Source organism: Desmodus rotundus, chromosome 4, assembly GCF_022682495.2.
Source record: "Desmodus rotundus isolate HL8 chromosome 4, HLdesRot8A.1, whole genome shotgun sequence".
In the NCBI taxonomy this organism is placed as follows: domain Eukaryota; kingdom Metazoa; phylum Chordata; class Mammalia; order Chiroptera; family Phyllostomidae; genus Desmodus; species Desmodus rotundus.
The window spans coordinates 51,718,767-51,736,822 of NC_071390.1; the positions used below are offsets into that span (position 1 = coordinate 51,718,767).

General features: G+C 35.3%; 1 protein-coding gene across 3 annotated transcripts in view; it reads right to left on the reverse strand.

Moving 5' to 3' along the window:
* Positions 1-18,056, reverse strand: part of P4HA1 (prolyl 4-hydroxylase subunit alpha 1) — an 85,162-nt gene that overhangs the window by 63,063 nt on the left and 4,043 nt on the right. For all 3 annotated transcript variants that reach the window (XM_024561392.3, XM_024561391.4, XM_053923135.2), the window contains exons 2-4: positions 3,338-3,445; positions 2,153-2,249; positions 1,102-1,253 (exon numbers count right to left, since the gene is read on the reverse strand). In XM_024561392.3, coding sequence (XP_024417160.1) covers positions 1,102-1,253; positions 2,153-2,249; positions 3,338-3,413 — 325 coding nt within the window. In that variant the 5' untranslated portion in view covers positions 3,414-3,445. The remainder of the gene's footprint in view (positions 1-1,101; positions 1,254-2,152; positions 2,250-3,337; positions 3,446-18,056) is intronic.

Sequence of the window (18,056 nt, forward strand, 5' to 3'; positions counted from 1 at the left end):
ATTTGAAAATTTTAAATGAATATGTATGTATGCATACATGTATATATGTGTATACACACATATGACCATTAAAATGTTGTCATGGTATTATATATGTAAGCAAATAATCACAGGAATTTTCCTCTCATTATGAAGATGTATTCATAATGCTTGCCGTAATTTTTCTTTTCAAGGTTTCCTATCCTATGCAAGATAGTTTAGTTTACATAACCATTTCATCTATGTAGCTAGCTCAATTCTCTCCCCCTCTCTTTAAAAAAAATTTTTTTAAATACCATATGATTTCGCTCATATGTGGAATCTAATAAGCAAACTGAACTAACAGCAAAATAGAGTCAGACTCATGGATAGAGAGCAGGCTGGCAGCCCTGTGGTGGAGGTGTTAGAAGATGAAGGAATCAAAAGGACTCATGGGCGTGGACAACAGTGTGGTGACTGCAGGGGAGCAGCGGGGGGAGGGTATAAGGGGGATAAATGATAAGGGAAAAATACAATAAAAAATAAATAAATAAATGTTTTTGCCACCTTCAGTCATTCAACAGATATTTGAGCCTGTACTATGTACTAACCCCAATCCCTTTGCTTCCTTAAGCTTCAGACTTCCTTTTCTAGGTCTAATAATAAAATACCTTAAACACTTCAATACTCCAATTATAATTTACTGTTTCAATTACAGATATTCATTATTACTGTTTGTAGCCTCAGTTTTTAAATTTATTGTCTATATTAAGTAAAACAATCCTAAATTTCAAAAATACTATCTAGCCCTGACTGGTGTGGCTCAGTGGATTGAGTGCCAGCCTGTGAAACAAAGGGTTGCCGGTTCGAATCGCAGTCAGGGCACATACCTGGCTGGTGGGCCAGGTCCCCATTGGGGGAACATGAAAGGCAACCACACACTGATGTTTCTCCCCCTCTGTTTCTCCTTCCCTTCCCCTCTCTCTAAAAATAAAAAAACACCCCAGAAATAATTCAGTTGTAACAGTTAACACTTGGTGTTTGGGGGAACTGAATAAATATATCACTACTTTTGGGCATTTCTACAAGTGGCAGCAATACCGCCTTACTTTTTCGGGCTCATTTTCTTACCATCTGACTTACCATCTGACATATCCTTAAGGACTAGATTCTCCAACTCACTCCATTCAGTGTTCAGACGTTTCACTAGCTTGAAGGCATTCACAGGGTGCCCAACAAATCCTTCTGGATCTTTTGTCGCTGTGCTAGTTAGACGATCTAACTTCTCTGCCCATCTATACACGTAAGACATGTGATCAGGAAAACACAATTTAGTAACGCACTCAAAAAAAAAATCTATATTAGAGGTCTCGATTTAAAACAATACCTAAAAATTCTTTATAAAAGTAAAATTATGAAGGTTTTTTTTAAAAGCAAATGCTCTTAAGGATAAAATCTAGCATGGCAGAATACAAATATAACTACAAGACTTTTTTCTTTCGTTTTTTCCCAAATGGTTACAGTAAATGAAACCTATCTTAGTAAAAAGTTGTAATTGGATCTCTCTAGTAATGGTCTAAATATTCATTTCCACACAGGTCCTTAAAGTCAAATAACTGATTACTGCAAAGTACAAATCAGCCCAATCCAAATTCAGTTACATGTCCATTTAAATCAAACTTACACCAAAATTTTACATTCATTAAAAAAAAAAAAAATGAGGACTTAGCTACTTATTAAACAAAAGACACAAATTCTCAGGTCAGGATTAACTATGAACCTAAGTCAATTAAAAATAAATTACCCTTTGAGGAAAAACTCTATCAATTAAATAATAATAACCATACTTATCACTATAATCTCTAGAATGGAACCTCAGGAGTGAAAGATAAATAGATTTGGGAAATTGCTCCAGAAAGTGTCTTGATTAGGGAGGTTAAAGGACAGAAGATATTAACAACCATTTTTTAAATTGTCCAATCAACAATCATATCCATTTATATTCTTATCTCAATCCATGTTCTTTCATATGAACTCTTGGCCCAGGCCTAACTCCTGTTTTCTTTGTTCCTATTTTAGCCATTTCAGCGGGCTTTTTAAGACTGAGAGATGGCTTTCATTTCCATTCAATGTTTTAACTCTAGAAATAAAACAGGTGGAGTCAGAGTCATAATAAAGAAATACTTTTTCTTACTTTTTTATTTGTTCTAACTTGTCTTCTTCTGCCTTAATGTAGTCTTTCAGGGAAGTCACCAGATCTTTCTCTGTGTAAATCAAATCGGTCATCTGACCTTAAAGAAGGAGAAGCAAAGATTATCAAACACCCGTACTCAACAACACAAGTATTTTAGACTAATTTAAGAATAATCAAGAATGCTTCTTGCTATGAAACAATTTAACTGGCATGAGAGAGCATATTTTTCTTACTTTTTTTTTAACCGGATAAATAAAAACAAAGCCAAAAATGTTTCTACTGATGTGTTCCAATTCTAATTTTCAAGCTACTTAATTTGTAAGGATGGACCGTATTAGTAAATTTGTCTTTTCATCTAAAAATATAACCACACTACTTTCCCAGAATCAATATTTCTTCTTGACCCCAACTGCCCCCGTACCATTATTTAATTAGAAATAAATTTTTATTCTATAAATAAAAACCACACTAACAAAAAGTATTATTCACAACTGAAAATCAACTAGTCCATATTTATTTATAATGGGAATGAGAGAACTCATCATTTTATATCCTGAAATTAGGTGTCATAAGTACAAATACTTTCGTTTTAATTAGCTCTACAATCACACAAGGCTAAAGCTGGGCAACAAAATGAAGGAAAACATCTCATGTAAGACCAATGAAGTATGCATATATGAAAACACAAAAGGATACACATCAACCATGAGGAATATTTCTGGGGGTAAGAGGACATGTGGGTGTCTTACACTCTATGTACTTCTAATTTTTTTTCCCTTTAAACAATATGCCATTTCTGTAATACTTTATAGATTTTTTAAAATTATAACGTAGGAAAAAATAAGTTGGGTTCACAATAGATTCTTAAATGGAAAAGAAGGCTATGAAATAATGTGCAATGTATTATGTGTATATATATTAAGAAAGACTAAGTATATGCATTAAATTATTTGCTGGGTGGAACCATTAATAGAGAATTTTCTTTAGTATGCTTTCCTAAATTTTCATAAGTTTCTAATCTGTAAATGTTTTGCTTTTGTAATCAGAAAAAATATTTAAAGAAAAGTTGACTTTTAAAATGAGAATGTCTTTTAGAATACAGTGTTTTTTTTTTACTTAAAACACCAAAAAATAAAAAATTTTAAACGTAAAAACAATACAAACCAAAAAAGAGTTAAGACTTACCAATTGAAGTAAAAAAGCCTAGATGGGCCAAAGACTGGGGAAGTAGAACCCCTACGATTAAAATACACCGGATCATTTTCCAGGTCTTTATTTTACAGGTACACACACCTACAAGAAAAATATGGTCATTACAAAAAATTTTTAAAACGCAGGGTAGGAAAAGTTTCTAACTTATTTTTCTTACAAACAAAAATGTAAGTCAGACCCCTAGGTTGCCCGTGGAACTGCAGCTAATTCTTGTAAATTGATTAATTACTTCATAAGAGCCACTATTTTATTTTTCATGTAATTAAAGTACTAAGTTGATATTTCATGTTAAAAAAATACATGTTTGTATCTCCAGCCAAAATAGCTCAGTTGGGACAGCGTTAGACTAAAAAAAAACATGTTTGTTATCACCTGATAATTTATGCTTAACAATTCAACCTGAGTTTATTTTCTCCGTAATCACTAACTACTACAATTTCAGTAACTGGATAGTAGTACTGCTTTCATACAGCCTGAAAAATAACTTTTCTGTGACCCAGAGCTAAACCATCAATTTCCCATAAAAATACACTGCTTTATTAAAGTAACCTAATTTAAATATTACCAAAATACACTCTAAAATGTTAGAATATGTTTTAAAGAGAACAAAGTTTTCAACTTTCTAATTAATCCTTTAATTTCCAACTTACTCCATCTTTTCCCTATATGGCTTTAAATTTTTAAATAAGTTAACTTATTTGGGGGTTTGGGTGTAATGAAAATGTCTAAAACTGACTGGTGACTGATGGTGGAAAAACACTGTGACAGTACTACAACCTTCTGAATCAAGAACATTAAATGGGTGATTTGCATGGTATATGCATTACACCTCAATGAAGCTGTTATTTTTTAAAAGTTGTACAGAACCCAAGAAAGACAAAACAGCCCTGTTGATTTAAGCTAGTAATTTCTCTCAAAGGACTCACTGTAGAGTTTCTTTATCTTATCTACTGTGTTCTATGTAAAAAATCCCCAGCCTAGTACTTAGCTGTGGCTTTTTTTTTTTTTTGGAAACTGGCAGCAAAGTTCTTCTTTAGTCTTTTTTCTTTGTCCCCAGTAGCATTGTCTTTCTAGAATGTATTCTTCATGGTGGATGCAGATACCAATTAAGCAGCAAAAGATTTTAACCTACTTTCTCTAAATGCCCTATTGCCCTGACTCTCCTCTTGCTCCTTCTCCATCACATACACGGACTTTCAGTCGTTCTCAATACATTACAGGAGCATAAGTTACCATTAAAGTATCATTTGCCCAGTAACAGGCTACTGACTACTCTGACTTGTCGCCCTTTTCCTCTTTTCGCAGGCACCTCTGCAAAAAGAATCTGATTCTTCCAGAATGACTTCACCCAAACCAGCAGGTTCAGATTTACATTGGAAAGCTCCCTACTGCAAAAACAAAACAAGACAAAATATTACCCCACTTTCTTAACTTGAATCTCAATAAAGATCACCATAGAAACTGACATTCTGGAAGTACTTTGAAGTCTCCTCCTCAAGTTTGCTGCAAACTTCCAGATACTTCCAGAACCACACAGTAGTAAAATACACTGCTCTCTTGGCTGCTTTACAGTAACTCTTTGGGAAAGCTTCTAGAATGTAGCAGATGCAGACACTTCCTCTCCTGGGCTCCTGCCAAAGCACAAGGCTCATTCAAAATCCTGGACTACGTGAAAAGTCTAGAATCTTCTCACTTTAAACGGGTCTCTGCCATATTTTCCTTCATGAATAAATGTTTCCAGAAAATACAAATGCTTTTGCTGTACTAACAGCAGGCTAATCAGAAATGTTGTCTATTGTTTAACTCTTAAGAGAAAGTTTAGATTTGTCAAGTAAGAAGTTATTATTTTTTCATTGCTAAAATATATTCTGTCACTCAAGTTTTCTTGTCATCTTTCTTCATCCTTAAACCTCATAATGAATCAAGAACCATTAGCCTACAGAAATTACTAAAAAGAAGCTTGAAAATTGCATTTTAAGAGTGATAGAGCTTATATAAAAATTCGAAGTTTTAATGATATGAAAAATAAATATACCTTAACCTAATATCATGCTGTAAAATAAATTCTAGATGGACTGAAGAGTTATAATCAACAAATATAAAATAACAGCATAAAAAGTTATTGGATCTCTCAAAGGAAAGAATTTCTAAACTTATAAATGATAAAAACAACTTAATGAAAGCCAGGTGGGATTTAAATACACAAAATAATTTAGGTTTATAACATTTACAAAAAACCCTAAACTACTAACCGGAAACTAAAGAAAATAGAGTTCATTTAAGGTACTCAACACAAATCAGTAAGTGGATTTACCCTTACCACAATGGGTAAGTGGATTAAGAATGTAGAAAGTCACAAAAGAGGAACTATAAATAGACAACTACACAAAACCAACTCAGTAATAAGGACACAAAAAACTAAAATAAGATAGCTACTTTCTGCCCATCAAATAAACAATTAAATAAATTTAACAAATTAACAATTAAAAATATTTAATGATGGTGCTATGTCAAGAAATTTAAAATGAACATATCCTTTAACTTATAAATTTAAACAAAAAAAACAAGATTTGAAAATTAACATCAATCCTCATTCATTATTTGTGGGAAAATGGTACGCCACTTTGGAAGACAATTTGGCAGTTTCTTAAAAATTTAACATACTTTTACCATACAATCCAGCAATCATGATCCTTGGTATTTACCCAAAGGAGCTGAAAACACCTGTCTACATAAAAACCAGCACACAGATGTTTATAGCACCGCAATTCACAATGGCCAAAACTTGGAAGCAACTAAGATGTCCTTCGGCAGGTGAATGGATAAACTGTGATACACCCAGACAGTGGAATATTATTCATTGCTAAAAAGAAATGAGCAATCAAGCCATGAAAACACAGGCAGGAACCTTAAATGCATATTACTTGGTGAAAAAAGCCAATCTGAAAAGGCTAAATACTGTAAGATTCCAAGCATATGACATTCTAGAAAATGCAAAACTATGAAGACAGTAAAAAGATCATTATATGTCAGCAGTGAACAGATGGAGCAGAGAGGACTTTTGGGCAGTGAAAATGCTCTGTGTGATAAAATGATAAATACATGTCATGCATTTGTCCAAACCCAAAGAATACACAACACCTAGAGTGAATGGGTAATGTAAACTATGAGCTTTGGGCAATTGTGATTGTCAATGTAGATTCATCAATTATAACAAATGTACCACCTGACAGAGGATGTTGAGGTTATGCATGTGCGGGGGCAGGGAATAACGGGAAATCTGTACCATCCTCTCAGTTCTGCTGTGAACCTAAAACTGCTCTAAATCCAAGAAGACTACAAATGGCCAACAGATATATGGAAAGATGTTCAACTTCACCAGCTATTAGGGAAATGCAAATCAAAACTACAATGAAATCCACCTCACACCCTATTATCAACAAGACCAGTAATAACAAGTGATGGAGAGATTGTGGAGAAAAGGGAACCCTCATTCACTGCTGTGGGAATGTAGACTGGTACGGCCACTATGAAAAAACAGTCTGGCAGTTCCTCAAAAAATTAAGAATAGAATGTTACCATGTGACCCAGCAATCCCTCTCCTGGGTATCTACCCCCAAAACTCAAAAACATGTATTCACAAAGAGATATGCACTCCTATGTTCACTACAGCATTATTCACGGTGGCCAAGGCATAGAGACAAGCCAAGTGTCCTGCGATAAAGGACTGGAATAAAGAAGATGTGGTACATACACACAATGAAATACTACTCAGCCATAAGAAAAGACAAAATACTGCCACTTGTGACAACATGGATGCACCTTGAGAATATTAAGCTAAGTGAAATAAGTCAATCAGAAAAACCGTATGATTTCACTCATATGTGGAATATAAAACTGACACTCCTGGACACAGACAGCAGTACAGTGGTTTCCAGGGGGAACAGAGGGTGTGGGGGCCTAATATATGGTGATGCCAATGGTTTGACTTTGGGTGGTGGGCACGCAGTGCAATATACAGATCTTGTATTATAGAATTGTACACTTGAAACCCATATGATCCTATTAACCAATGTCACCCCAATAATTTAGTAAAATAAATTTTAGAAACTCTTTTTAAAAATAAATTAACATCATACACCCCTGGTTGAATCTGATTGAATGAAATTAAGTTTCTACTACTCTGACAGAAAGTTATACGTAAATACTTATTTAAAAAACTTAATTAACACTATGCAAGAAAACATGCAGAGAAAATTTACCAAAATGTAGTTGTCTTTGGACAGCCAAACACTAGGTGATTTTTTGTATTTCTCTGTATTTTCCTGCATTCTAGGGTATATTAACTTTTTTTAAAAGATTTATTTATTTATTTATTTATTTATTTACTTATTTATTTAGAAAGAGGAGAAGGGAGGGAGAAGGAGAGGGAGAGAAACATCAATGTGTGGTTGCCTCTCCTGCATCCCCCACTGGGGACCTGGCCCGCAACCCAGGCATGTGCCCTGACTGGGAATTGAACAGTCAACCTTTCGCTTTGCAGAACAACACCCAAACGAGCCACAGTGAGCAGGGCAGTATATTCACTTTTATAATGACAAAAAATTAACTGTACACAAAATAATAAACCTAAAACATCGACTACCACATTATGGCAAACTAAACCTTCAATGGAGTGGTTAACTACTCTGTAACACCAAAAAGTAGCTAACTATACACGTTTGAACATGTCCCATTTTCTAACTCTACAAGCCTCCAGATTTCTCTCCGTGCTTCAAAGACAGTTACATCTGGTAGTGACATGGGACATCCACATACTTTGCCAGAATAGCACACGTTTCTGTTTTCCTTTCTCCCAGAGACAGACACCTGACACAGGCTAATAAGCCAGTCACTCACCTTCATTTCCACGAACATAGCTGGGAGGGAGGGGGGGTGTGGAGATTTGTAAAATGATAAAAAGCAGCTCTTAAGTGCAGTTGCTACCCTCAGAGGATGTGAATTTGGAGCTGCCTGTGACCATCTCTCCCACTTGTCAAGGATACATAGGAACCCAATCTACAAACAGGAAACAGCCCTGCAGAGTCAAGCAGTTCCAAACTCCTCACTCCTGAGTCTTAGCATTACTGCTTTGAATCTGTGAGCTACCCCAAAAATCTTCCAACCGAGCTAAAGGAGCCTATAAATCCCCACTTTTTTTTTTGTCCAAGCATCAATTATGGCCTTCTCTGAGTCCCAAGAGCCCCTCTTGCATTGGCCAGGTTGGCCCGAACCTTATAAATCCTGGACTTAGAATAGTTGGGGGGTGGGGGTTGTTCCTATTTGGTTCTGTAATTAGCACTCACCCAAAACACTTTGTAAAACTGAGGAGGGCCCAAGGCTGTTCCTCCTCCTCCTCCCTGTACACAGCTCCCCCCAACAGGATTTCGGTCACTTACAATAGGAATTTCAGACCCATATAGCATTACTCCAAAGTTCCATGCCAACCTAAGCTAGCTCTGTATAGCAGTGGTTCTCACACCGTAGCTATACTGGAATCACCTAAGGGTCCATAATTCACTCAACTTCTCAGGTGATGCCGATGCTACTGGTCTGGGATCAAACTTTGAGAAACACTGGGTGCAAACATCCCTTCAAATCACACAAAAGGTGCTCTCTGCCTTTAAAATAGATTTTACTTCAACTTATTTTTTGAAAAAATATTGAATTTCTAATTACTCTAAGGAATGGCTCCTTGATTCTGTTTTAATACTATGTTTCGACCACATTCTTTCAGAAACCTTATGTGACATATATGACATGACATAGTAAGTATATCTTTATCAATCACTGTGTTAAAACACAATGATTTCCCTACTGATGAAGTCTCACTTCCATTTATTTCCACCTTCATTCAGTTAGCAGCTTGCAAAGCAAATCATATTTACAAGCAGCTATGACTCTAACATCCAAAAAAAATTAGGGCTGTATCAAAAATAGTAAGACATAAAATGTCTCCTGTTCTAAATCCTCAAACATGCTTGAAATAGAACTGAAATGGGTTTAAAAGGATGAAAATCTCCTTTAAAAGGTAAATCTCAGACAGCTCCCTGAGAAGACGTGACAAAAGAAGAGAAAGGAAGGAAGGAAAAGAGAGGGAGGAAAGGGAGAAGGAAGGAAAAGAAATAGAGAGAGAGGGAAAGGAGAAGGAAGGAAAAGAAAGCCAAAGAAGTGTCAAACATACAAAGATAAATTTATACTGGAATAAAATTTAGTGTTGAAACAGTATGGATAAATTACTGATAATATTTGGTTCTTGGCTGCACAGCAAGTTCACGAGTATTTATTAACTAATTTTTATAACATAAATGTCTACTTTTTATAATATTTGATATACATCAATCTTATGTTTTAAAAACTGTAGGAAAAAAATGGTATAGAAAAAATCTTCCCGGGAAACTTATTCTCAGGTAGGCCTGGATAAAAATAAACTGCAAAGTTTATTATTGATCCGAAATTTTCCTACAGTCTTTCTTCCAGGAAAGTCCAGTCCCCATACACTCACAGGTCAATAAAACCTGGGAACAGATTTTAAAAACAGTTCTACTACATTGTAAATATTTACAATTTTGATTTGTCAGAATTCATTGAATTGTATGCACAAGTTATTCAATGAGTTACTCGAACAGGGAACCAAGCAAATAATTCTATTAGCCTTTCAGTCTAACATTTTTCTTCCAAGAAAATAGATTACATTTCTAAAAGTTTGTCTTTCCCAAACAACTCACTCAAAAATTAGTAGGGCAGACAAAAGAATGCTTGTTATTCTAATCTAAACTTTCTCTGACACTAGAAATTTTCCACAGAGCTCCTTCTAACAGTTTTGCTGCATACCTCCCTCAACTGTTCCAAACCTGCTTTTAGAGAGCTCCAGCTTTAAGTTTATTTTTCGTCGTAGATATCCCATATTCAACTGTTGGTCTTCTGACATCTGTGTTAGGACTTGAATCTTTTTGACAGTTTTTATGGTCAATGAAAAATTCAGACTCCTAATTCAGGCCACTGCAATGTGGTATATATCAAGACTTGGCATGTCTCTTCCATATAAGCAGGATGGATTTTCCTAAGAGTGATTACTAATAGAATTAGTCATATTTCTGCTCTTCCCTATAATCCCTCTGCAAATATTTGCTTTAACTTAATTTCATGAATTCCAGTCATATTTCTGTTCCCAAAGAGTACTACATCTTTAGTACTTACAATCTGATGGACAAATGCTTTAGTAGCATGACCAACTTTTCTATCAAAAACTCAGAAATCAGCCCTGGCTGGTGTGGCTCAGTGGATTGAGTGGCAGCTTGCAAACCAAAGGGTCGCTGGTTTGATTCCCAGTCAGGGCACATGCCTGGGTTGCAGGCCAGGTCCCCAGTAGGGGGTGCACGGGAGGCAACCACACATTGAGGTTTCTCTCCCTCTCTTTCTCCTTCCCATCTCCTCTCTCTAAAAATAAATAAATAAAATCTTAAAAAAAGAAAAACCCCTCAGAAATCATGCTAGCCTCTTCCCCACAGCTTTCTGCACTACAGCAGTGAACCCAGTTATAGGCATAGTTCCAACTGAACAGCATTTCAAAATTTAACTGGAAAGAAGCTCTAAATCAAGACACTGTCCTTAACTGAAATGAAAGTGATGCACAGGCTGCATTTTGGAGGTTCTTCCAAAGTTCAAAACATTCCCTGTCACAAAAAAACTGGATAATTTCAGAAATACTTGTTTTCACCCATATGACACCTCTAATACCCCTACTCCCTTCCTTCTGGAAACTGCCCCCTTCTACCTTTTTTACTGCCCTGTTCTACCTTTAACTCATCCCCATAGCTTCAACAGGCATTTTATATAGCATGATACTTCTCCCTAACCAAATGACTAGTCAAAGTTCTCCACTGGAAATTGTGAAAATGAAACTGAGAAATAAGCGGCACTCTCTGAATGCATGATCTATATAAAGCTCAGGAGAAACTGTAAACCAGGTTTTGACATATAGGTCAAAATGTGAATGAAGCACATCTGAAAAGATTAAAAATGAAGCAGATATGCAGAGAGAAAGACAGATGACAGACTAAAGAAAACATTTTGATGTTCCAGTTATTCTTGAAGTCTAATCACACCCTTGACCTCAGTTGTTAAGACAACTCCCTATCCCCACAATATTTAAATAAATTCCACTATGTGTGCTAGTATGAGCTGGGTTTCTGTTTAACACAGAATCCTAATTAATATAGTTTCTTTCATCAACCCTATAGTTAATATTTCTATAGGCAAAATAAACAATAAAGTCGATCTTTCAAATTTTTGTTTCAACTAAGAAATTCAAGTTCCCCTAAACCAGAAACATTTTACAAATAAATGTAGGCTGACAGGGAAGGTTTGAAAAATAAATAAATCTTATTATTAAAATGGTGCCATTCTTCACTGAGTTTTAAATTGTACAATATACCTCTCAACTATTTCAAGCACTTTCGTTAGAAATGCATGCATGTCCCAGTGCAGGAAAAAGTCAGGATTATTGTTCCCAGGACAGAGAATACATAAAAATTCCTGTTATCAAGAGTCCCCAAATTAGTAAGATTCATCAAGAATATCCACCTTTATTTGGTGGTCCCTCTAACAGGAAACATAATAAGTGAAAAGATAAGGTATCAAAATATGAGGCCAAAATGTGACCACCAGTAAGTAATGAAAAGAAATAGTAGTAGTTGAAATGAAAGTACCTAGAATGATACCTGGCACATAGAAGACACTTAAGAAATGTTACTTTTGGATGTGGGACAAGAACTCAAGAATAGCTTGAATTTGTTGCCAGGGGTGTCTCAAGGCATGTGGGGAAAGAAAAAGACTTGGAGAATGGTGGGAAGCTCACACAACCTCAAACCTGAGCTAAGACAGTAAGAAATAAGTAGTCAAGTCTATTAGCAGACAGATGCAGATTCTTTATAGTTTAGGAATTTGAGTGGGAGGAAGAGAGTGGACAGAGGCAGTGAAAGGGAAGAAGGAAAAGAAGTAAATGTTAAATTGTACGTTTTCCTTGTTGCTTATAAATGCTGGTATTTCCAAATATTAACATACATACTTCTCATTTTATGAAAGAATTTGCAGTTTCTTTTCTTGGTTATAAGAACTGGTTATATTCGTGAAACTGCGTATATCCCTGGCTGGTGTGGCTCAGTGGATTGAGCACCAGCTTGCAAACCGAAAGGTGGGCAGTTCGATTCCCGGTCAGGGTACAAGCCTGGGTTGTGGGCCAGGTCTCTGGCTGAGGGCCTGCGAGAAGCAACTAATTGATATTTACCTCACACATCGATGTTTCTCCCTCCCTTCCCCTCTCTAAAAATAAATAAATAAAATCTGTTTAAAAAAAAAGAAACTGTGTATTTCATAACATGAATATCAAAACACTGTCTGGAGTATTTAAAAAAGCAGTAATATAAAAGGTAGCAATCCTTTAGAGACTTAAACTTTTAAAACTAAGTTTGTTTTCTAATTTAGAGAGTGTTAAATATACATGGGGGAAGTTTTAAGCCTAATTTAAGTTTAAAGAACATATTTAGGGGGATGGTGGGGGAGGGAGGTGGGTTCAGCTGGGGTGGGGGGAGGGAAGGGGAGAAAAGGCATTCAACTGTAATTGAATAATAAAAATTTTAAAAGAACATATTTAGATATATACATAAAAACTTCAAAACTATACAGTAATTAAAAGAACTCCAAAAATATTAAAAATGTCTGAGAAGTGGGTTCACAATTCTCTTCCTTCAACTTCTGCATTTTCTTTAAATAAACATATTGTTAATAGAATACCTCTATAAATAAATAAATTAGCTAAATAACAAAGTCAAAGTAGCACTAAAGTGAACAGGCAAATTTAAGTCATGCATAGAGTTAGCAAAGTCCAAATGATCGACTCCACAGCTCTCTAGCTGGCAGTACACCACCATAAACCCCTTCTGCGCCAAAACAAATTTCATCTATTTTGATTTACACTGGAACTCCTGATAAGAGAACTTTAATATCTTCACCACCCTAAGGACACAGGGGAAAAGTAAAATTTTGTACAATATATATTTTAGACTTTTTTAAGCTTCAATAAAAGAGTATGAGGTGAAGGAAATCTATTCAAAAAGCAGAGTTTTCAATGAAACATCACTAAAGACTGAATTTTTTAAGGCAAGTTATATTACTAAAAAAATTATTTGAAAAAATGGCATTCCCTTTGGAAAAGAATTTTTATACAAACAATAACCAATCACAGTAAACAATAAAAAATTACCTAATTCACAATAGCAACAAATACATTAATTACCTGAGATTAAACTTAACTTAAATTGATCCTAGAATGTTTAACTCAAAGTGGATCAAAGTCTACTTTGAAATTTAAACTATAAACCTCTTTAAAAAAATAGGTATAAATCTTCATAACCTTGATTAGGCAATTAGAAATAATACCCAGGCAAGTTTCTTAGATATGACACCTAAAATATAAGAAGCCAAAGAAAAAAACTGGATAAATGGGACTTTATCCAAATTTAAAACTTTTGTCCTTCAAGAAAGTGAAAAGACAACACACAGAGTGTGGAATAAAATGTGCAAATCATATTTCTAATAAAAGTTAGGACCTGGAATATATACAGAACTCTTAGAACACAATAAGAATAATAAATTAATAACCTATTTTTTAAATGGGAAAAGGATTTTAAGAGACATCTCTCCAAATGGCCAATACATACATGAAAAAATACTCAACATCACTAGTCATATGGAAATGTAAATCAATACCACAATGAGATAATACTTCACAGACCCTAGGATAGCTACAGTGAAAAGAAACATTGTTGACAAGGATGTGGAGAAGCTGGGCCACTCAGACATTGCCGGTAGGAATGTAAAATGGTGTAACTACTTTGGAAAAGCTTTTCAGTTCCTCAAAAGAGTTCAACACAGAGTTACCATGACCCAACAATTCCACTCCTAGATAAACATCCAAAAGAAATGGTAACTCACATCCACACAAATATCTGTACATGAATGTTCATAGCAGCATTACTGATAATAGCCAAAAAGGTGGAAACAACCCAAAATGAATGGATAACAAAATATGATATATCCATACAACGGACTATTATTCGGTGGTAAAAAGAAGTGAGCATCAGAAACATTATGCTAAGTGACAACACCTGCAGGGATAAAAAGTAGGTAAGTGGCTGCCTAGGGGAGGGGGACAGAGCTGACTGCTAATGAATCCGGGTGCTCTTTTTGGAGTGATAAAATGTTCTAAAATGTCTTATTGCGATGGTTGCCCAACTCTGTGCATATATTAAAAGCCACTGAATTGCACACTTTAAAAGATCAATTGTATGGTGTGTGAATTATATCTCAATACAGCTGTTTTAAAAAAGAAATGACATATATTCTCATTTCACTGGGTAAATACTGTATTTTGCCATGTATAATGAGCACTTTTGCACCCAAATTTTTTAGGGAAAAATAAGGGTTCATATTATACATGGGTAGTGCTAATTCTGTATCTATATAAATGTTTTTAATTCTTTTATTTATGCTTATGCATTAGAAGTGTAACTCTAGAAAGCAATAATGATGTCTGTATGCAAAATATACCCTGGAATACAATAATTGGTTGTTTCTAAATATAAATAAATAAATAATTGAATTAAAAAATTAAAATGAAAGATTTCTTTCCTGAAAGTTCAGGCCCAAAACATGGGTGCACATTATACACAGGAGCCCATTATATATGGCAAAATATAGTACATACCATGAGTATAATAATCGGTGTAATAATCCCACATATAAGGCGCACAAAAACGCGGTGCATACTATACACGGGAGCGCATTACACACGGCTAAAACACAGTACACCTAGGAGTAGGAATGCTGGGTTGTATGGTAAGTGCATGTTTATGTTATAAAGAACTGCCTAATGTTCTTCTAAAGTTGCCATATCATTTGCATTGCCATCAGCAATGGGAGAAAGCACTAATTGCTCCACATTCTCATCAGCATTTATTGTCATTTTCCTTAATTTATTAATTAATTTTCTCACCAGGTATATAGTGGTATCTTGTGGCTTTAATTTACAATTCCATAATTGCTAATGATGTTTACCTTTGGGTATTTATTTGCTGTCCATACACTTTGTTTGGGAAATTTTCTACTTAAATCTTCCGCCAATTTTGAACTAGGTTGTTCACTTACTAAATTTTGTAAGTTCTTTCCACATTCTGGATACAGGTCTTGTCAGATACGTGATAGAGGAATATCACTCCCAATCTGTGGCTTGTCTTCTCACTCTCATGACAGTTTCCAGCAGCAGAAGTTCTTAATTTTGATGAAGTCAAATTTATCAATGTATTGATTTACAGATCATGCTTTTGGTGTCATATTTAAGAAATCTTTGCCTCACCAAGGTGAAGACAATTTTGTCTTGTATTTTCTTCAAGATATTCTATAGCTTTAGGTTTTACCACAAGGTTTATGAACCATTTTGAACTAGTTTTTGCACAAACTGGGAGGTATTTTTTGCAAAGAGTCTATAATAAAGGAAAAGACTCTATTTTTAACTATATTTTATTGATTATGCTATTACAGTTGTCTCAATTTTCCCCCTTGGCTCCATCCAGCACCCCCAACTCCCTCAGGCAATCTGGGTAAAACAATAAGAAAATCCACCTAAAGCCCTAGCTGCTGTGGCTCAGTGGATTAAACACCTGCCTGCAAAACAAAGGGTAGCTGGTTCAATTCCCAGTCAGGGCATATGCCTGGGATGCAGGCCAGGCCAGGTCCCCAGTAGGGGGCGTGTGAGAGGCAACCACACATTGAGGTTTCTCTCCCTCTCTTTCTCCCTCTGTCTAAAATAAAATATTTTAAAAATGTTTAAACTCTGTTAAGATGGTCTTAAAAATCAAAATGTGAAACACATGAATCATATATCAATCTAATAAAAGCCATATTTAAATGTAAAAATAAGTAGAAAGAAAATCCAGTCATTCCTTCCCTCAGTGTTGGTGGGAAGTTAAAACCATGCATATCCCAGACATGGGAACTATCACACATGTCCCTTCTTCAAGCCACAATAAAAACTACCCTGCCAGGGTGAACCAACCACCCTGCTTCACTCGTTTCATTCTGAACTAAACCTAAGCCCTTGTTCTTGAAGAACCCTTTTGCAGTTCATTGTGAAAGTAAACCTTATTTCATATTTCATATCCATTAGTGCCTTTGTGACACTGTCTGAACATTTAACAAATTCCTAGGCAGGGGCCGTCCAGTGTCTAGTAGGAGATACTAGGTGCCCTAGCATAACAGATTTTTTTTTTTGCATATCAATATCCAACTATTCCATACTATGATCCTTTTGTACTGAATTGCCTTTATACCTTTGCCAAAACCAAATTCATCATTTTTGTGTGTCTGGATTCTCTATTTTGTTCCATTGGTCTGTAGGCCTATCTTTTCTCTAAAACCACACTGATTTGAGTACTGCAGCTATATAGTAAGTTGAAATCAGGTAGTGTGATTTTTCCAACTTTATTCTTCTTTTTCAAAATTGTGTTGCCTTTCCTAGTCCCCCCCCCCCCACATCCATTTTGGATTTAGCTTGTCAGCTTCTGTAAGAAATCCTGCTGGGATCTGGACTGGAATTGTATTGAATCTATAGGTCAGTATGGGAAGAATGGAAATCTTAACAAGAATGAGTCTTCCAATCCATAAATATGAAATATTTCTCCGCTGATGTAGGTCGTCTTTGGTTTCATTCATCAGTGTTTTTTTAACTTTCAGGATACAAATCTTGGACATATTTTGTAAAAGTTACCGTATTTTTCAGACTATAAGACGCACTTCCCCCCCCCAAAATTTGGGGGGAAATGGGAGTGCGTCTTATAGTCCGAATGTAGCTTACCTGGCTCGTGGGTGGAGGTGGGGGGGGCACGGCAGTGGAGTGGGGTTTTTCCCATTTTCCTCCTCTAAAACCTAGGTGCATCTTATGGTCCTGTGTGTCTTATAGTCTGGAAAATATGGTAATACTTAAGTATTTCATGGGTTTTGGTGCTGTTAGGATGGTACTTTTAAATTTTAATTTCCAATTGTTCTTACTAGTATAAAGAAATACAATTGATTGTTATATATTGATTGTCCTTCAACCTAGCTGAAATCACCTATTAGATCTAAAGCTTTTCTTTAACAACCTTTCAAATTTTCTATACAGACATACTGTCCATGAATAAAAATAGTTCTTGCTTTTTGAAACACATTGTTAAAAAAAACAAAGCCACAGACTGGGAAAAAATATTTCCCTATCCCATATGTTGTAGCTATTCTATTCCCACTTATTTATGCAAGAGAAAAGAAGGTGTATATCCTTCCAAAGATTTGTACATGAATGCTCATAGCAGCTTTATTTATAACAGCTAAAGGCTAGAAACAGCCCAAATGTCTATCAACTGGTAAATGTACTAAAAAAAAATTGTGGTATATCCATACAATGTAATACTAACAGCAATAAAAAGGAGTAACACATAACATGGATAAAAATATATACATAATAAAACCACATATACTAGAATAGAGGAAAATAAATTCATGGTTGTAGAGGATGTGAACCTAGATATGTGCTTCCTTCCATTCAGCACTTACTCAGATT